General features: G+C 34.7%; 1 protein-coding gene across 4 annotated transcripts in view; it reads right to left on the minus strand.

Moving 5' to 3' along the window:
- Positions 1–19,240, minus strand: part of SSBP2 (single stranded DNA binding protein 2) — a 316,425-nt gene that overhangs the window by 23,258 nt on the left and 273,927 nt on the right. For all 4 annotated transcript variants that reach the window (XM_017507723.2, XM_017507775.2, XM_017507742.2 and 1 more), the window contains 3 exons: positions 16,925–16,973; positions 5,229–5,264; positions 3,318–3,372 (listed from right to left, as the gene is read on the minus strand). In XM_017507723.2, the coding sequence (XP_017363212.1) occupies positions 3,318–3,372; positions 5,229–5,264; positions 16,925–16,973 (140 nt within the window). The remainder of the gene's footprint in view (positions 1–3,317; positions 3,373–5,228; positions 5,265–16,924; positions 16,974–19,240) is intronic.

Here is a 19,240-nt window from a genome sequence, read left to right on the forward strand (position 1 = left end):
TTTAGAGATGGAGTCTCACTCTGTCACCCAGCATGGAGTGCAGTGGTGCAATCTTGGCTCACTGCAACCTCTGCCTCCCAGGTTCAAGCGATTATCTTGCCTCCGCCTCTGGAGTAGCTGGGACTACAGGTATGTGCCACCACATCTGGCTAATTTTTTGTGTTTTTAGTAAAGACAGGGTTTCACCATGCTGGTCAGGATGATCTCAATCTCCTGACCTCGTGATCCACCCATCTTGGCCTCCCAAACTGCTGGGGTTACAGGTGTGAGCCACTGTGCCTGGCCAGTAGGCCTATTTAAAAAAAAATGTGTTTCGAAATTTTTGTACTGATTTGAGACAGAAGGTAAATCATTTGCTTTCACATGGCAGTAACCATAGAGTGTCAATTACTTTCCTTTTACTGTGGGATTACTCATTAGACATTAATAAGTTTATTATTTTAGTTTGTACTACTTACAGAGTAGGTCTCATGTCATTTATTTATTGACTGTCAACAATGATCCATAAATCTAAATACTGTATTTTACTTCTAGATGAATATATCATAATGTTGAAAAGTTGGAGTGCCCACCTCAAGCTGACCCTCTTTGTTTATTCTAAGGAAGGTTCCAACCTGCTTTTGTGGCCTTAACTGTTTTTACATCCTTATGTATGCTATACTCCTGTCAACCCAGGCTACTTGTTTTGTTCCTGCATGTGACCAACCTTTCCACCTCCAAGTTTTTGTTCTTTCTTCCTCCAAACATCTTCTCAATCTCTACATACAGAAATTCTACTCACTGTTGAAGGGCTATCTCAAATGTTATGTCTTCTATGAGGTTTCTTCCTGGTAGTTCCAAGTGCATGAGTGCTCCCCCACCACTGATTCTGTCTTACATTACAGTAATATTTTACTGCTTTATTATCTCCTCCTGCTTCCAGCTAGGATATAATAAGCTCATGGAGAGAAGGAAAGGGACCATGTCCTACTCATCTTGTGTACTCAGGACAATCGGTACTGTTAACTTAGATTTAACTGTTGGAATAAATTCAATCACACATAAAACTAACTTAAATCTTGGATTGCTTTTTAAACATAGGAAATCTTCGAACGGTTTTTCAAATGTATTAGCCTTACTCTTGGTGAAAGGAAGATGGGCTATATATTTTAAATACGTAGAAAGAAAAGAAATTTATCATTTTAAAGACTAATCAAGTATGTAATTTTATCTGCTAAGAAAAAATTTGAGAGGGATAACATTGTTATTTATGGCTGGGCGCGGTAGCTCACGTCTGTAATCCCAGCACTTTGGGAGGCCAAGGTAGGTGAATCACTTGAGGTTAAGAGTTCCAGACTAGCCTGGCCAACACAGTGAAACCCCAACTCTACTAAAAATACAAAAATTAGCTGGGTGTGGTGGCAGGTGCCTGTAATTTCAGCTTCTCAGGAGGCTAGGGTAGGAGAATCGTTTGAATCTGGGAGGCTGAGGTTGCAGTGAGCTGAGATTGTGCTACTGTACTCCGGTGTGGGCGACAGAGACTCTGTCTCAAAATAAATAAATAAATAAATAGAATAAAAAAAGATTGGTATTTACTGGAAAACGTCTGACTTCTGACTTCTTTTTATGTACAGAAAAACTTTAAAATAAAGTGGATCTCCTGGGACCTCTTGTCTTGTGGGTGGGGTGTTGGCTGAGTATTAGGGGAGTGACTGTGACACAGGATGAACACATAAAAGTATACCAAAAGACTAGGAAGATATACTTATGGCAATTTCTGGTTTGAAACTAGGAAGATATACTTAGGCAATTTCTGGTTTGAAAGGAAGATGTGATAAAATTACTTATTGCCTGCAAAGTTCAGTGTTTCCCCAAAAACACTTTTTTTAGTCTTGTAGTAAAGCACTTACTATTCACATGCTACCCTCATAAATTAAACATTAACTTCACCATACAAGAATGTAAATACGGGCAAGACGATCAGGTGATGTAATTCTATCTTCAACGAATTGTTTCATTTTCAATTAAGGTGCCTTTGGGACACAGACCATTAAATATCCAAGGAGTCAGTGAGGCAAAGTAAAATTTTGTATTAATTATCAAGCTTATAATTTTTCTAAATTAAAAGGGTTCAAAATTAAAATTTTTTATTGATATGATCAATGATACTGAATTTCAAACTTCTATCTTAATTTCAACAAGCCAGTTAAAACGATATGAGTTGAACAGTAAAACATCATAATCAAAAATACTTTATAATTACTAAAATTTCTCATCTACTTAATCATCCCAAAGTAATAACTGATAAATTTTTAGTCTATTTCTTTGTTTTCTACTTTTTACTTTCTAGATTCGTGTTATATATAGTTTCCAATGAAACTGTGATCATATTGCATTGAGTCATGAGATTTTGTTTTTCCATGCCATTACAAATTCTTTGATAATAATTTTAATGGCTCTATTATATTCCATCTTATGCCTTAAACATTAATTTAATAATTTCACTAACTTGAATTAGGCATGAAGTTTGTGTCTACAGTTTTACTCTTGAGTATAACAAATGAGCATTCTTCAACATAAATCTTGGGTTTTGTAGCTCTATCATTTCTAGTATTAGAATTACAGAGTCACATAGTATGAACCTTTTCATGGCTCTTGACACATTTTATCAGAGAACTTTCTATGAGGGGTGTGTCAATTTCGTCCTCCACTGTTAACAAACCCAAGACACATTTAATAGTCTGTATTAAAGTCTCAAAAATAAAGGATAAAACTATTTAATTATATAAAATGATTATGAAAATACTGAAGTACGTTTTAGTTTAGAAGATTAAAAACACTTTTATTATTACATAGTGAATTTATTAGCTAACTAATACATACTGATAGGCATGTAGGGTAAATAATACTGTACGTAGGTCTCCATCCTTCATTTATCTTAGTAAGATAATGGATGTGGTGAGTCTGATTTGGCATTTTAAACCTAATGGATCCATGTATTTAATGTTTTATTTATTCAGAATTTTTCTAAATTGTAGAATATTTGGATAGTTTTCTCAGTCTCAATAAATCTTTAAGTTAGACACATTTTTGGGTAATTCATACAGATCAACAGTGTTCATCCTGATTAAATCTGATACTCACAACACAGGAATTTTCTAAATTCTTAATTGAATAATAGTTATTTAAGAACACTATTTTTTCCTACCCTGTTGCCTCTACTCCTTTAACCATTATGAGAAAATGACTACTACTGATTTTATTTCATGAACAATTTCTATATTCTGTGATTTTATTCTAATTATCAAATGCCCATGTGGCTAGTTTGATTACAATACCTGCTGGACTAGGCATGATGGGTGTTCCTGGTGGCCCTCCACCTCCTGGAGGACCCTAAATAATTATACAAAATTTCAGTAAAAATAAGGCATTGCATAAGATAAAACAGAAGAAAAGTTAGACATATCTACAATAATCCAATTTGAAAGTAAGAGTGGAAATGTATTTTCTCTATATTTTCTTTGAATGCACAATCATTTCAATATTCTACAAAACATAATTTAGCTTAAATATGTTGAGATTGTTTTGACAAATTTCCAAAAACAAGGAGCCTGTAACAACACTAATTCATTATTCATGAATTAATCATATCAGTTATAATGAGGTTAAGCAGAAACCATTCAATAGGGCCTTTACAAATCCATAAAACAGAAATAATTCATTGTATTTTTAATTTTCATAGAAAGCTAAAATGATATTCACTTAAAGAATATCTTTAAAAACAAAGACATTTGCCTATTGACTTATATTTTTTAAAAATGCATTGCTGTCATTTCTTCTCTCAGCATCAATTTCAACGTTTCTGGAGCCCTGTACCTTCCACTATCACATCAGTTAGAAATGAGAGGCAATGTTGACTAATGCTGTGGGTTACTGAGGCTGCAGCTACACAAGCAAACTGAAATGGAGATTAGGTGATTCTAAAGTTAATTCAATTATTTCAGATAACCAAAATAGATAATTCAGGCAATGGGTTTTAGGCCTTTTCAGATGCTCTATGTACAGTGATCAAATTAACTTTTAAATGGTGAAATTTTAACCTCATTCTGAATGTACAGATATGGCCTGCCAATTATTTCAGATGAGATCAGGCACATTCAGGGTGGTATGGCTGTAGACCTGCCAGTTATTTCAAATAATATCTGTATTTGCACAACTTAAAATTTATTTTAAATATCTATAATTTCATAAAATGATGTATCAGCCTTATTTATTAGTGACTTTAAGAAAAAATAAGTATACAAATTTTCTTACTTTCATTTTTATTTCATAGAAAATGCAAAGCAAGACTTGCTTAGTTTTATAGGTTACAGGAACATTGAACACTAAATTCACAGATCCAAAGCAATGTGTGCCTTTCACTATGTTAATAATACACTATTTCCATGGACAGTGAAATGCTCACTGATTTTCTTCTTATGCATTCAATTTTTCCTTCCAGCTAGCCACCACCTCTGAACATTTCTTTAGGAAAGATTTCCCTTGTTACCATTTTATCCCTGTTTCTCTGTTAGGCATTTCCCTTTAAATGGTGTAATGTATTTTCTTCTCTGTTCACCTTTTGATGTAGCAATGATCATAATGTGATGATGATTAAAAGGTCATTTATAAGCTCAGGAGGTCATATAAAACTTGTTAATTTGACTTCACACTGATATGAATTTTTGGAAAATTTTAATGTGTACTAAATATTAATAAGAATGATAAAAATAAATCTTCTCAATTTCAAAGAATGACCAAAAAATGAAATAATCCCTCTAAATTATTGGTCATTATTCTGCCATCTAATTCATTTGTGATTGGAAGAAAGTTAATGTCTTCTTAGATGCTATGTGTGGAGCATAGGGTTGGATGGGGGTGGAGATTATTCTCCTGGAGAACTGCAAATTCAAGCGTATTACCATGTAACTGGGGATTACTCTCTTCATGATTGGACAGAGTGTATTGTACTGGTTTTCAGAAACATATGCTGAAGTAAAACACAGTACTCAGGGCAATTCTGGCCAGATTGATAACTGTTTCACTAATGAACATCAACATATGTACTGAGGTTGGCAGATGAAACAACTCAAGATGTTCACTTCTTGGCCAATACACAGGGGCTCTTCTTAACATCTGGACAACTATTTCATTGCCCAAATAAAATGTAACATCAATTCTTATGAGCAAACAAACCCAAATGTACTTACTACATAATTCCCAGGAGATGCTGAGGAGTATGGTATCTGGAACATGAATAGGACAAAAAAAAATATTGATTCACGTAGCAATATGGACAGTGACCTAAAATGAATTTATTTCATGATTTTTTTTGTCAAATTTTAAAATGTATCACAAAGCATAGTAAAGGATAAAGAAATTTATATCTGTTTAATTGCTGGATAACTGAATAATAATACCTTGGATTTACACAAAAGAAGGTAGATTTTAGTCAAGAGGATTTTAAAGAGAATAACTTCTTTTAAGTTATATTGATTTCAGGTAAGTTATACACATTGTATGATGCTAATTACTTATTCTGTAAGTAGAAATACACATATTTGTGTACCTAAAAAGTGAGAAACCAGAATTTTTCAAATTAGTGGTCTTTACACATGCAATTTCTAAGCTATGCACTTTTTTTTTAAGACAAGTTCATGCAGTACGGGTTAATACTTGATAAATAGCCCTTACTACTTCCCTGTCCCTTTCTAATTAGCTACTAGAAAACAATATAATAAATGCAAAAAAGTTTGTTAATACAATCTCCAAAGACTATTAATTTGTGGGGATCAGATGTGGGTAAGAAACTCTCTCTCTTCAAATCAAGCTCTTCACCAAGCTCTTTTCTAGAGATTAGAAGGTACTAATACCACATTGCTATGATACTTTAAGAAATGAAAAACCGGAAAACCTATGTTTAAAAGCCCTACAGTGTATATATTAACAGGGAAAGTTAAATCTAAATATTTTCTTTTTTCACACGAGCTCACTAGCTCACTTGCATGAAGATACTGTACATCCATAAGAGATATTTTTGTCTTATCCTGAAAAACACCAATAGATTACTCTCTACTCAAGTCAGACAGCCAAGGCCAGAACAGGATCTTTAGAGTAGTGAAAGATTAGTGCCTGTACTATTCTAAATCCTCTCTCTATCCCAATACCTGCCATATAATTAAACATAAAAATAATATAAAACCATAAAGTATAAGAAAGTCTAACAAAGTTATGATTTCCTCTTGATAAACAATTCTTTGATTTTTTGGGAAATATTTAATAATAAGTTATTTGAAAAGCTTTTATCCTCCTTATTTGGTATTCCCGCTTTGCCTTAATCACAGACCTGCTTGGTCTCGCTGTGGATAATTCAGCACTGCAGATGACCACTGCTAGAACGCCCAGCATCACTAGGGATGAGAATTATTTCTGCTGAGTACTAAGATGTTTTTATGGCAGCAAACATTTACTTGACTTAATGAATGAATGCAACTTTGCTCTCTTGGGTCCCTTTCAGTTCATGATCTACCTACCATCCATCCTCTGTTTCTCAGTTTTTTGGAGAGAACAAGGTCTTTCTTGGTCACCCAGGCTGGAGTGTAATGGCACAAACATGGCTCACTGCAACATCGACCTCCTTGGCTCAAGAGATCCCCCTACCTTATCCCCACAAGTAGCTGGGACTAAGGCATGCATCACTGCACCTGGCTAATTTTTAATTTTTTGTAGAGATGGAGTTTTGCTATGTTGCCTATGCTGGTCTCAAAATCCACCTGTCTTATTACCTCCCAAAGTGTTGGGATTATAGGCGTGAGCTGCTATGTTGGGCCTACTTCTTATTTAAATGTGAGCCTGCCCTTTCCGAACCACCAATTTATCTACTGGCTTCTAGGACCAACTTCATCTCTCTCTGTCTTTAGCACTTGACTCATGTTCTTTTCTGTCACTCTATATTGCCTATCATCATTCTTAAGCAACCTTAAGATACAATCTAAATCACCTTTAGATCATGGGAATTTACAGTTCACTGCCTTCCTTTACTTTACATTAGTCCCCTCTCCTCCATTTATGAGTTTGGTCACATCCTAGAACTCTTTACTAAACAACTAACTCCCTTGCCCGACATCTTTCTTATTCCTCATGACACTTAGAAAAATTACTCAATATTCCAACCATAATTTTCTCACATCACAATTCCACCATGTTTACAAACTACATTACTTCTCTATTAGTTTATGACTAAATTGCCTCTGCCCCTCCTTAATGGTACTGTCAACATTTTATTTCTCTCTCCAATGTCTTAATTCATTATCATAAAGCCTACTTTGTTAACTTCCATTTCTTTGATCACCCTCTAGCCAGCCAACCTTTCTGTTTTAAAGCAGAGATTTCCTGGAGGGAAACAAAAAAACAAGGTTGATAAGATCCAAAATGTAATCATGCTTTCCAACTTCTACTTCATCTTAACTAATATCTGGAAGCATTTTTGGCTCAGCCTTTATGAAGGCCTTGAAGATTACTGGTGATGTATCAGTAAACCCAGTAAACTTCATGGGGAAGAAAGTGCCCAGATTTACAGTATTTGCCAGTTACTATGGTGTAAATATTCCCACATGGCAGATTTCAAGCTACCAGTGGTTTAACAAACAGTTAGTGAAATTCCTGAATATTTAACAATGGACTCTTGTGAGCCAGTGCTCATGGTGATTATCCATCCTGAGTAAATATTTTGTCTTCCTGTCATACATTGAAGGAATCGTGCTCTTGCTATACATTCATTTTCAGCTCAACATTCCATCATTTATAGATTTAAATTTTCATGTATTCATTCCAGATAGGACAAAACAAACAGTTTGTTTCCAAAGGTAGCTCCTCCCAACTATCTCATTCTTCTTGTGAGTCCTTGCTCCTTTTATATTATATTATATTATTTATTTATTTTTCAAAACAAGAGTTTCCCTCTTGTTGCCCAGGCTGGCATGCAGCAGTGCGATGTGGGCTCACTGCAATCTCCACCTCCTGAGTTCAAGCAATTCTCCTGCCTCAGCCTCCCAAGTAGCTAGGATTATAGGCTCTTGCTACCACGCCTGTCTGATTTTTATATTTTTAGTAGAGTCGGGGTTTCACCATGTTGGCCAGGCTGGTCTTGAACTCCTGACCTCAGGTGATCTACCCGCCTTGGCCTCCCAAAGTGTTGGGATGATAGGCGTGAGCCACTGGGCCCAGCTATCTTTTATATTTTTAATTTCCCTTTCTTCATGATTCCTCCAAACAGTTAAATATAATAAACATTTAAAAATACTTTAAAAAATGTTATCTCTACTAGTTGTTCAATTTCTGTCAAGCTCTTTAATTTTGGCTTACGCTGTTTCTACTTCATAGTCTTTGATGTCTTTATTAAAAATCAGCATTTGGGCTCTTGGCCCTAGGACTGGTATCTTTATGAAAGACATAAAATGTAGTAAGATAGGTAGAAGTACCATCTGGGTACAGAAGATATATCTGAGCTGGAGAGCTGGGACTTACAGAGAGTAGCTCCCTATCAGAAAGACAAAGAGAAGAACTGCTATTAAAAAAAAAAACAAAGAAAGAAAAGAAATCATGGTTTATTTGGGAAACACTATGCTATGTTATATAGCTGCTATGGTGTGCGGCTTAAAGTGAGTTGTGGTAAAGGGTGAGGCTACACAGTCAGACGATGAATTTATGCTGTAGAAAATAGAGTCATGGGTTTTATGGAGACATGTTCAAATGTATGTTTCTAAAATCATTTTTTATTTTTAAATGTTTTGTACAGACAGAGCCTCACTTTGTTGTCCCAGCTGATCTCAAATCCTTGGCCTCAAGCTATCCTCCTGACTCAGCTTCCTAAAGTGCTGGGATTACAGGCATGAGCCACCTCACCTGGCCCTAAATTTATGTTTTAGAAAAATAAGTCTAGAGACATCATGGAATATGAATACAAGTTAGAAGACCACTGCAAAAAGTCCAGGCAAGAGATGACAAATAATGATAGGCAGTGCTGATGAAAATAAGCAGGAGTAGGATAATTTGAGGGTCATTTCACCAAGTATTTGGCAGAGCTTGGTGACAAACTGGGTGTGGTAGACAAAGAAAGGAAATTAAGATAATTACTAGGTTTTTATCTACCCATCACTGGGTAGATGATGGTGCTACTCATTTATACATTGGGAATTCAGGAAGTGGGGCAGGTTTGGGGAAATGTCTGATTATTGGATTTGAAGGCACCAGTAGACACTGAAGTGGATATATGATAAACAAACTTTTAAAAATGTAGGTCTAGAAAGTATTCGACACCAGGACTAAAGATACAGCTTCAACTGAATAGATTTCTACTTTGTGTTGGGCAAGATACTTGATCTAGGATTCAACTAGATTTTTGATAGTTGAAACAACATGGTAGCATTAAAATGAAAAAAAAAAAGGAAAAAAAAAAAAAAAAAAAAAAAAAAAAAATTTTAAAACAAAAAAAAAAAAAAAAAAAAAAAAAAAAAAAAAAAAAAAAAAAAAAAAAAAAAAAGCAGCCAAGAAATGTAATTAGAAAACATTGCTAATTAAGAATGGGTGGAGACCAGGCATGGTGGCTCATACCTATAATCCCAGAACTTTGGGAGGCTGAGGTGGGAGGATTGCTTGAACCCAGGAGATTGAGACCAGCCTGGACAATATAGTGAAACCCTGTCTTTACAAAAAACAAAAAAAAATTAGCCAAGCATGGTGGCATGTGTCTCTAGTCCAAGCTACTCAGGAGGCTGAGGTGGGAAGATTGCTTGAGCCCAGGAGGTGAAGGTTGCAGTGAGCTGAGACTGTACCACTGCACTCCAGCCTGGGCAACAGAGTAAGACCCTATCTCCAAAAAAAAAAAAAAAAAAAAAAAAAAGAGAGAGAATTGGATATGAGAAAATCAGGAAAAATATAAAAAGTCAAGCAAGCCACATTTTTAAGAGGCAGGTAGTGGATGCAGATTGACTAGAAAATATCTAAACTGGGTTTATTCTTGAAACCTGTCAGGTTTAAGCTTTTTACCTTTCTGTGATGCACCTAAAAGTAAATAGTAAAAAAGTAACAGAAATATGGAAAACTAAAGAAACATTATTAAACTGAAAAAAGAAAAGATATGAAGACAAAACCAAGGAGTCAAATATCTCAAAGGTTAGATATGATGAGGACAGAAAAGTCGCTGTGTCTGGTTGGTGAGTAGAAAGTCACTAATAACCTTCAGAATAGGACTTTAATGGGAATTGAAATGGGTTGAGAAGTAAATTCAATAAACTCCCATTTATTACCTGTTATGTTTCAGGCACTTAATTGCCACATGGTGATGAAAAAGACAGAAAGACCAAGACATTAATTATCTAGTAGAAAGTGGTGAAGGAGTGGAAGTGTGAGAGGCACGGGATGGCAGTTGGAGACTGAGGAAGGGTTGAGAGAAGTTTTGTACTGGTAACCCCTCCCAACTCTAGATGGGTAGTGAACTAGGGCTTTCAGGTTGTCTTGGGATTTTGTTCACGGCATGGCACTAGAGGAAAGTTCCACTCAATGGAAACGGATATAGACTAAAGACTCATATGAAAGAGTGAATGTGTAGGATATGCAAAGAAGTAACAAGAAGTAGAATCAAGGCAATAGATAGGGCCCGGTGTGGCGGCTCACGCCTATAATCCCAGCACTTTGGAAGGCCGAGGCAGGTGGATCACCTGAGGTCAGGAGTTCGAGACCAGCCTGGGCAACACGGTGAAACCTCATCTCTACTAAGAATACCAAAATTAGCTGGGCATGGTGGTCAGTGCCTGTAATCCTAGCTACTCGGCGGGTTGAGACAAGAGAATCATTTGAACCCGGGAGGTAGAGGTTGCAGTGAGCTGAGATTGTACCACTGCACTCCAGCCTGGGTGACAAGACCAAAACTCTGTCTCAAAAAAAAAAAGANAAAAAAAAAAAAAAAAAAAAAAAAAGGGTGAGAGAGAATAGAAGTGTTGTTAGCCATTGAAAAGAAAAAAAAATATTTCTATTTCTGAGGCAAGGAAGAAGAGTGACTAAAGTCTGGTAACATTGGAGGTGAAGGGTAGAATCAGAAGAAATTTGGGTCTAATGGTCTCTTCTCCTCTGTAAAATATGACAGAATTTTAGCTGATAGAGAAGGGGCCAAATATAATGTAGGTGCACAATGAGAATAAAGAATTGTAATAGGCACTGAGGAGAGCAAGAAAAGTAGCTAAGGAAGAGTGAAACAAACTGCTGGTAAAGCATCCATGAGGACCTGGCTGAGGTTGAACATCACAGATCTAAATTAAAATGTGTTAAGTATAAGGATAGAAATATGTATTAGGCACTGTGTTAGAATCGAAGGTGTTCTACAAATATTTCAAATTTAACGTTCCAAAAACCAAAAACCAAAGCCCCTAAACCTCACTGCCTACCTCTACACCTGCTTATTTTCCTGTGATCCTAGCTTAGTTGTGTTATTCCCATTCTCCCAGCTACCTGGATTCAAAGAGCTGAAATCACCTTCAACTCTTTCCTTCTTTTTATCCCTAAATCCTCCCTCTAACTCTACCCCACACTTCATACCAAATATCCATCAAGATAAAATGAAAGGTAAAAATGAAGATGTAGAAGATAAGCAAAATTAGATAACTGGAAGTCAGAAACACAGAATTCAAAGAACTTATTATTTGACAGAGAAGAAAATTAAGAGCCATACATATTGTCTGGCTAATCTAGACAGATCACTCAAAAGCTGTGATAAGAATCCAAATATTCTGAAATATCCTGAGTCCCAATACCCATGACTGTGGTGCTGTGGTAGAAGGCAGAGAAGTAACTAGAGGGCTTTCATTTTGTTAAATAATCTGTAACAATTTAGGTAAGTGCCTTTCTTCAACTGTGTAGTTTAAAACTATGTTAAAAGCACTGGTTTACTAGAAATAAGGGAAGATAATATCAAGACATTATCTATGCCACATGAAATTAAAAATATTCTATTTTAGTGTTTTTTTTTTTTTTAAATGAGCACCTATTTGTTTAGAGATTCTGCACCTATTTGTGCAGAGACTATTTGGAGTAATGTGTTCATATTTCCTTTAGGCTCAATCACTATTAATAGATTCTTATATTCTCCTTAAAGGAGTTTCCTCTTTTTCCCTGACAAGTGAGTGAGTTAATAAATACAATGCTCTACTGAACATTTTGTTGTTTTTGCCTATCCCCTCTTTTGCTACCCATTCATTTAAATTTATTTGGTGAACTACTTCTGCCTTATTTTTTCTCCATGTGGCTTGGGTGGGGCTCAGGATGACATTATTTAAACTTTTGGAACCAAATGTGCTCAAAACCACAAATATATCTGGACTTTTCAGATATATGATGCAGTAACAGTCTTTTTCAGAATAAGAGAAATAATACTTCATACTGAATATATTTTAGAATATGTCTTAGAATATATTCTATTCCAAATAAGACTCTGAGACCAATACTGTAATGCTTCCAGGTAAGAAAATTAAAAATAAAAATCATAACTTTTATTTGGAATTAAAAATATGAATTTGCCCTTAAAATGTTTTTCCTGTTATCATGTAAGAGTTCCAAAAATATATTTAACCAAAACACTTTTATGACAAAATGGTGGACTGTCAAAGATTCGGCAATAAATACATATATTACGGATAATGACAGATAGATTTCATACTTTCAGAAAAGTGAGTTATAAACATGGAAAGTAGAAAGGCTAGAATAAACCCTTGTGGGGATGGACTGAAATGGAAGCCTCAGCGTACACTTATGCTTTTAATACAAATAGATAAATGTATAGATGTGGGTGAGTGTATACATACACATACATATATTTCCTAGTTCTGTTAGTTGAGAGGGCCTAAAAATTGTATTACTCCAGTGGGTTCTACATACCAATATCCACTAAAAAACCCCCAAGTTCCTTAAAGAAATGATTGCTTCCAGGGCTAAAACTGGGAAAATATAAGATGAGTTTCACAATGCTCAGAGAATAATGGGGATATGTTAAAAGTTAAGTGATACAGCTTGAAAGGAAAATTTAGAACAATTTTAGCATTCTAAACGCACTGAATAAAATAATGCATGAATACATCTTATATATATAAATGAATATGAATGGAAAAGAAAAAACAATTCTGTTATAGTTAGCTAATAAATGGAGAAGAAAAGACAGAATTCAAAAATATCCGTTTGTCAACCAACAAAGTAAAAAAGTGATTCAGGCAAAAATCGTCAATAGATCTCCAAAATAGCAGATGAAAAGTATTAATATAAGGAGGAAGAAGAAACTTACTGTACATTCAAAGTATGTCTCCAAGTTAATAAGCACAAGGGGAAAAATGGTGATTTTACAATGGAGAAACCTGACAAGCATCACTGTAACTAAATGATCAAAATTAACATTAACAATAATAGGACAAATCATCATGTGCCTCCTGAAATGTTGCACTGAGAGAAACACAGTTTTTTTTTGGGGGGGGGGATGGAGTTATGCTCCTGTTGCCCAGGCTGGAATGCAATAGCGTGATCTTGGCTCACTGATCCTCCACCTCCAGGGTTCAAGAGATTCTCCTGCCTCAGCCGCCCCAGTAGCTGAGATTACAGGTACCTGCTACCACACCTGGCTAATTTTTTGTGTTTTTAGTAGAGACAGGGGTTAACCATGTTGGCCAGGCTGGTCTTGAACTCCTGACCTCAGGTGATCCACCTGCCTCGATCTCCCAAAATGTTGGGATTACAGGTGTGAGCCACTGCACCTGGCCAAAAAACACAAAATTACTTCTGCAATATTCCTGACAAATACCTATAACCTAAATCTAATCATGAAGAAATAGATAAAAACCAAATTACAGACATTCTAAATAATCACTGGCTTGCTTTGAGTTTTTTAACTCCAACGTTAAGAAAGACCAAAACAAACAAGCAAACAACCCACCCCCTTCACCCCCTAGCAAACAAAAACAAGCTGAGGAACTGTTCCAAGTTAAAGGAGACAAAGATACATGATGGATGAATGCAACAAGTAAACTGGGATTTTCTTTTGTTGGAAAAGATTATTGGGCCATTTGGTGAAATCTGAATAAAATCTGTAGATTAGAAAATAGCATTACATCAAAGCGGATTTTCTTATTTTGATCATTTTACTGGGGTTATAAAAAATAATGTGTTAGTTTTTAGGAAATATACATGGAAGTATTTAGGGATAAAGTTTCAGGAAATTTAAACAGTTTAAAAATATGTTTACATAGAAAATCATAAAGCAAATGTGGTAAGACATTAACAATTGGGAATCTGGGTGAAGGGTATATGGAAATTCCTTGTAGTATTCTTACAATGTTTTTGTAAATCTAAAGTTATTTCAAAATAAACATTTAAAATAATAAACAAAACATATTTGAAAACAGCAAAAGCAAAACAAACAACTACTTTGATATGCTGCCTTGAGGACTTAGAGACTAACTTCATTGATAAAAACTGAAAAGTGTTTTAATATTAAATACGGGCAGGAAGTCTAAGAAACTTGGAATTCAACATAATATGAATCAGTTGTCACCACAAAATGATCAATGGTTTTTGGGGAAAAACACCTCCTTAATATTTTTTGCTTCTGTTTCGCAGAAGCCCTATGTCTTTGCTAGAAAGTCATCATTTATCTATGATTTTTTTCTTTATTCTTATAACAGTCATTTTCAGAGGCATACTTTCTCTCCGCATGACTACTTTTTCTCTCTAAAAAGACAACTATAGGTCTCCTCCACTTCTTTTCCCTATTCACATACTTTGAGTAAGGGTAGATTTTGCACATCTGGCATATATTCATCGAGGAGACTGCTTTCAACTCCATTACTTGTCTACATGTGTGCTGGTCAAACGTCCATTTCAGACTGGTGGACAGCAATTTTATAGGTATGGCTCTTACCCTAATTCCAAATGTTTCTCAGGGTCTAAAATAATGCAGAACTGCTAGTATGTTATAACGCATTCTCCTACCCACAGTGCTCAGTGCTACGAAATCCTAAAGAGATGGAGTACCTAAAAAACTAAAAGTCATCAGAACACAGAGCTCTCTTCTCATCTATACTGTTTACTTGGATAATATACCCCCCTGGTCCAATGAAACATCCTTGTCAATATCAACTGCTCAAACCCTGCCCACCTTCCTGGGGGCCCTGTGGGAGATATAATCTTTGGATGAGTGTGTAAAAAAGGTACTTACAGGGGTGGGTGGTGGTGGGTGTGAATTGTACTCTGGCTGCCTGCAATGGGCAGTAAAGGGATGATTGATTGAGCTAATAATGAGGAATAAGAGAAGGGTTCTTTTGTTTCTAGGTGGGAAGGCTTACATAGTTAAGGTGAGCCATTGGTTGTGCTTTTCCATCTAGCTTCATGAGTCATGAAGATAATGGAAATTCTTTCCAGATTCTGGCACTGGGAAGACTGTCAGAGTTTTCAGTGTTACAAAAACATTTTCTTGCATTCTTATTATGGGCATTTAAATAGGAAGTTAAAATAAATATATCTTGACCTGCTAGACAGATGTCATTTTAAAGTGAAATCTTGAATGAATTGGTTAAGTCAAATAGTAAGAAGCTTACAGATAGTAAGAAGCAAACAATTTTAAAGCATATAAGCAAACTAAAAGAATTTTGAAGGTGTAAAGATATTCTATTACAACAGAATCTGGAAAAACACTATTTTAGAAGAAAGATTTATTGAAATTAAATAGTACATGGAAGACTCAAATGGAAGCAACACCATTCTTTTCACTTCAAATAATTTCATTTACTTAGCAAACATCATAGCTATTAAAATTAAGACAAAAGCAGATACCATAAGTTAACATTTAAAAAATATATGACAGTTATTTGCTTGAGCTGAAAGTGATTCCTGCTTTAAAACAGCAATGGATTTAGGATGATTTTCTACAGTCTAATCTTAAACATTGGATCAGTTTTGTATTCATTTAACATTCAGGCCACTGTTGGCCAATGAAGATACCTTTGTACATATTAGCAAAAGGCATCCTCTATGGGTAGATGCCCATTGATTTCACAAGGGGATCACAGGTTGTATTTCATTCTCCTAGTGACTCCCTTGACCCAGCAACCTTTCTGCAGTGCACAGGTGTACACGGCAGACTTCATTCACATATTGAAGAACTCAAGGTTTCAAAGACAAGAAGGAAAAACATCTCCAGGATCACAACATTAAAATCATATTAAGATTGATAACTTAATTTTCAACCTGTGCATATATTTCTGTGACAATATTAAGAGAGATAAATATTTGTGCAGTCAAACCACTGCCACAAATATATAAAGAAAATTCCCAAGATGTAGGGTATATATAGAGATGTACAAGGATGGCAATCTAGCTAACAGGTACAGGGTAAATATGCATTTGCTTTCTGGGGCAGCAAGAAAGCAAACCTGGGTGTAATTGATATAGCAAATAAAATCATAATTGGTTTCTTCTAACAGAGGCTGATTGTATTTGGCAACTTAGTGATGGTTAATAGTTATTTTAGAAGATCAAACCATTTTATGATACAGATCACACCATTTTATGATACAGATCACCATTTATAGGCAATTGTAGTATATACTTAAGTCACACTATTTCAATTTTTATTTTTGAAAGTCTTGATATAGAATGTGTATTTATATTAGATCTTGAAGTGAAAGAAAATTATATAATTTCAAAAAATTATGCATCTTTTTCTAAGATATATATTAAACTTCTTTTTCAATGATTACTTAAAAAAGGGTTAATACAGCCAATTACAGGCTTTTAAAAGCAAAACGTTTTTGTGATTTTTGTTAAATGTTACAAAATGCAAAATATTTAAAAGTATATATATGTATGTACTCACTGAATTGGCATTTGTTGGGTTTGGCCAAGGTCTACCACCACCTGGACCCCTACAAAACAATATGATAAATGAAATTTTAACCTATGCTTTAAATGTTTCACAATAATCAAAGACAAAACATAAAATATTAACATTTACAATTCAGTTACCATATAGTTCTAGTTCAGCATTGAAATTATTCTCTTTACATTTACTTTAATAGCTTTTTATATCTTAAGTCCCCCAATTTTATTCTTCCGTGGAACAGTTTTCTTCTCAGATCGAACTGCTTTTAGAAAACCCAGTTTTATTTTAAAATTAAATTGTTATGTTATATAGATGGTAATCATTCATAGGAGTAAATATATACATACATTGAAATCATTATAAAACATAATTCTATAGTGAAAAGTATTAATTATGAACTAAATATAATCTTGTGACATCATAAGAGCTTCCTGTATCTCATTTAAAATAAAATTTGTAAAACATCAATACATAAAAAATGATTGCTCCTATGAAGCTATAAACAAATAAAAATATATAAGCTATAAACAAATAAAAACATATAAAAAGTATCTAAAGTTGCTTCCTTTGAAAAAAAACCACAGAGTATCACACATTACTTTATATATCTATCTTTCAATGCTACTGATGATTTAGTTACTATTAAATGAGAAAATTCCATTTCTTGTTCTCATAATTTCAGTTCCAGGTAGTGGCCAGAGTAAACTTTAGAAAAAATGGGAGATAATCTATGCCAATATATTACTTCACTGTAGAGTAGAGGAGAATGTTCTGTATTCCACAGCTTATAAGGACACAGAGCTTTTAAAGCAAAATTAGTGCCCAATTAGTTAAATCAAAAAGGTCTCTTGTCCTCATTTAGTACTAAGTACTAAGTTGTATACCTGAATAAATACTGTCTTATGAAAAGTAGGCTACTGTCAGTCAGTCTCCTCTAATTAGGGTCATTCAAAATTCCCCTTCCCTTTGAATTACTAAGACAATGAAAAAGTTTAATTAAAAAAATTCCTTGAATCTAGAGACCTTAAACCTAAAATTCTAAATCAGGAGTATCCAATCTTTTGGCTTCCTTGGGCCACAATGGAAGAAGAAGAATTGTCTTAGGTTACACATAAAATACACTAACACCAATGATAGCTGATGAGCTAATTAAAAAAAAAAAAACAAATAAAATCTCATAATGTTTTAAGTTTACAAATTTGTGTTGGATCACATTCAAAGCCATCCTGGGCCATGGGTTGGACAAGCTAGTTCTAAATGTTAGATAAAGAGGCTGTGCAAATTAGTTATTATATTACCCATGTTTGCATGGAATATTTAGAACTGTTTTAGTTTTGTTTGGGGATTCTCTAAGCTGTGTGAGCAGCAGGGAAGAGCATGGGTCCTGTCCTTGGGCTCAAGTGAAATTTTTTCCCAGTTCAGCTTGATGTATAGAAGATACCAGTGAGGACTTGATAAAATTTTGTGCATAGGGAAAAAGAAGGCAAGGGCATTTGTATTGAATGTCTTTGGAAATTGTTGCTTCTCCAAGATGATGATGATGATGATGATGATGATGATGATGATGATGGTTTTACAATTAATTACTGGAACACTTTAGAAAAATGATTTTACAGACTCCATGTTTGGGTCCCCTTCCACAAACACTCCCTTTGTGGAAGCCATCTTTCTCTCTCCTGGATTTCCACTTTGGAGTCCCCTTCTACACCCTCTCGTGGAAGCCTGTCTTCCCCTCCTAAACTCCATCTCTCTCTATTCCCTTCCACTTAGTGTGGAAGCTGCTTTCCTCTCCTGGATTCCATCTTTCTGGATTCTCTCACTCAGTGTGAGAGTTAGCTGTTTCTTTCTCTCTTCTTCTCCTGTTTCTCTCTCTTTAAATAAATCACTTTCTACAAAAAAAAAAAAAAAGGAAAGAAAAATGATTTTACCTACAGGATTCAGTATCCTAATGGACAGAAACTAAGGTAAAACATTCGGGAAGTATGATACAACCACATGATTTGTTTGATGTTAAATAAAACATTAAAAAAACTTGGGAACATTTATCTTAAAACAACATAAAAATACACCATACGCAGATCCTGGCAAAATTTATATATAATAATGTTATGTAGATAATCTTAAAATTTTGAAATATCATGACAAAACAAGTATGAATAAGATGTACAAATATTTTATTTTCAAATTTGTCTAATGTTAAGCACGCTAAAGTAAATTTCTGCGAATATTATCATTGTGTTTGCAAATACTTTAAGTTTCACAAATGTTTTATGTAAAGTGAAGGTTATAGTAGGGGTAGTTCCATTAGAG

This window comes from Cebus imitator, unplaced genomic scaffold (assembly GCF_001604975.1).
Source record: "Cebus imitator isolate Cc_AM_T3 unplaced genomic scaffold, Cebus_imitator-1.0 Scaffold16, whole genome shotgun sequence".
NCBI lineage: Eukaryota > Metazoa > Chordata > Mammalia > Primates > Cebidae > Cebus > Cebus imitator.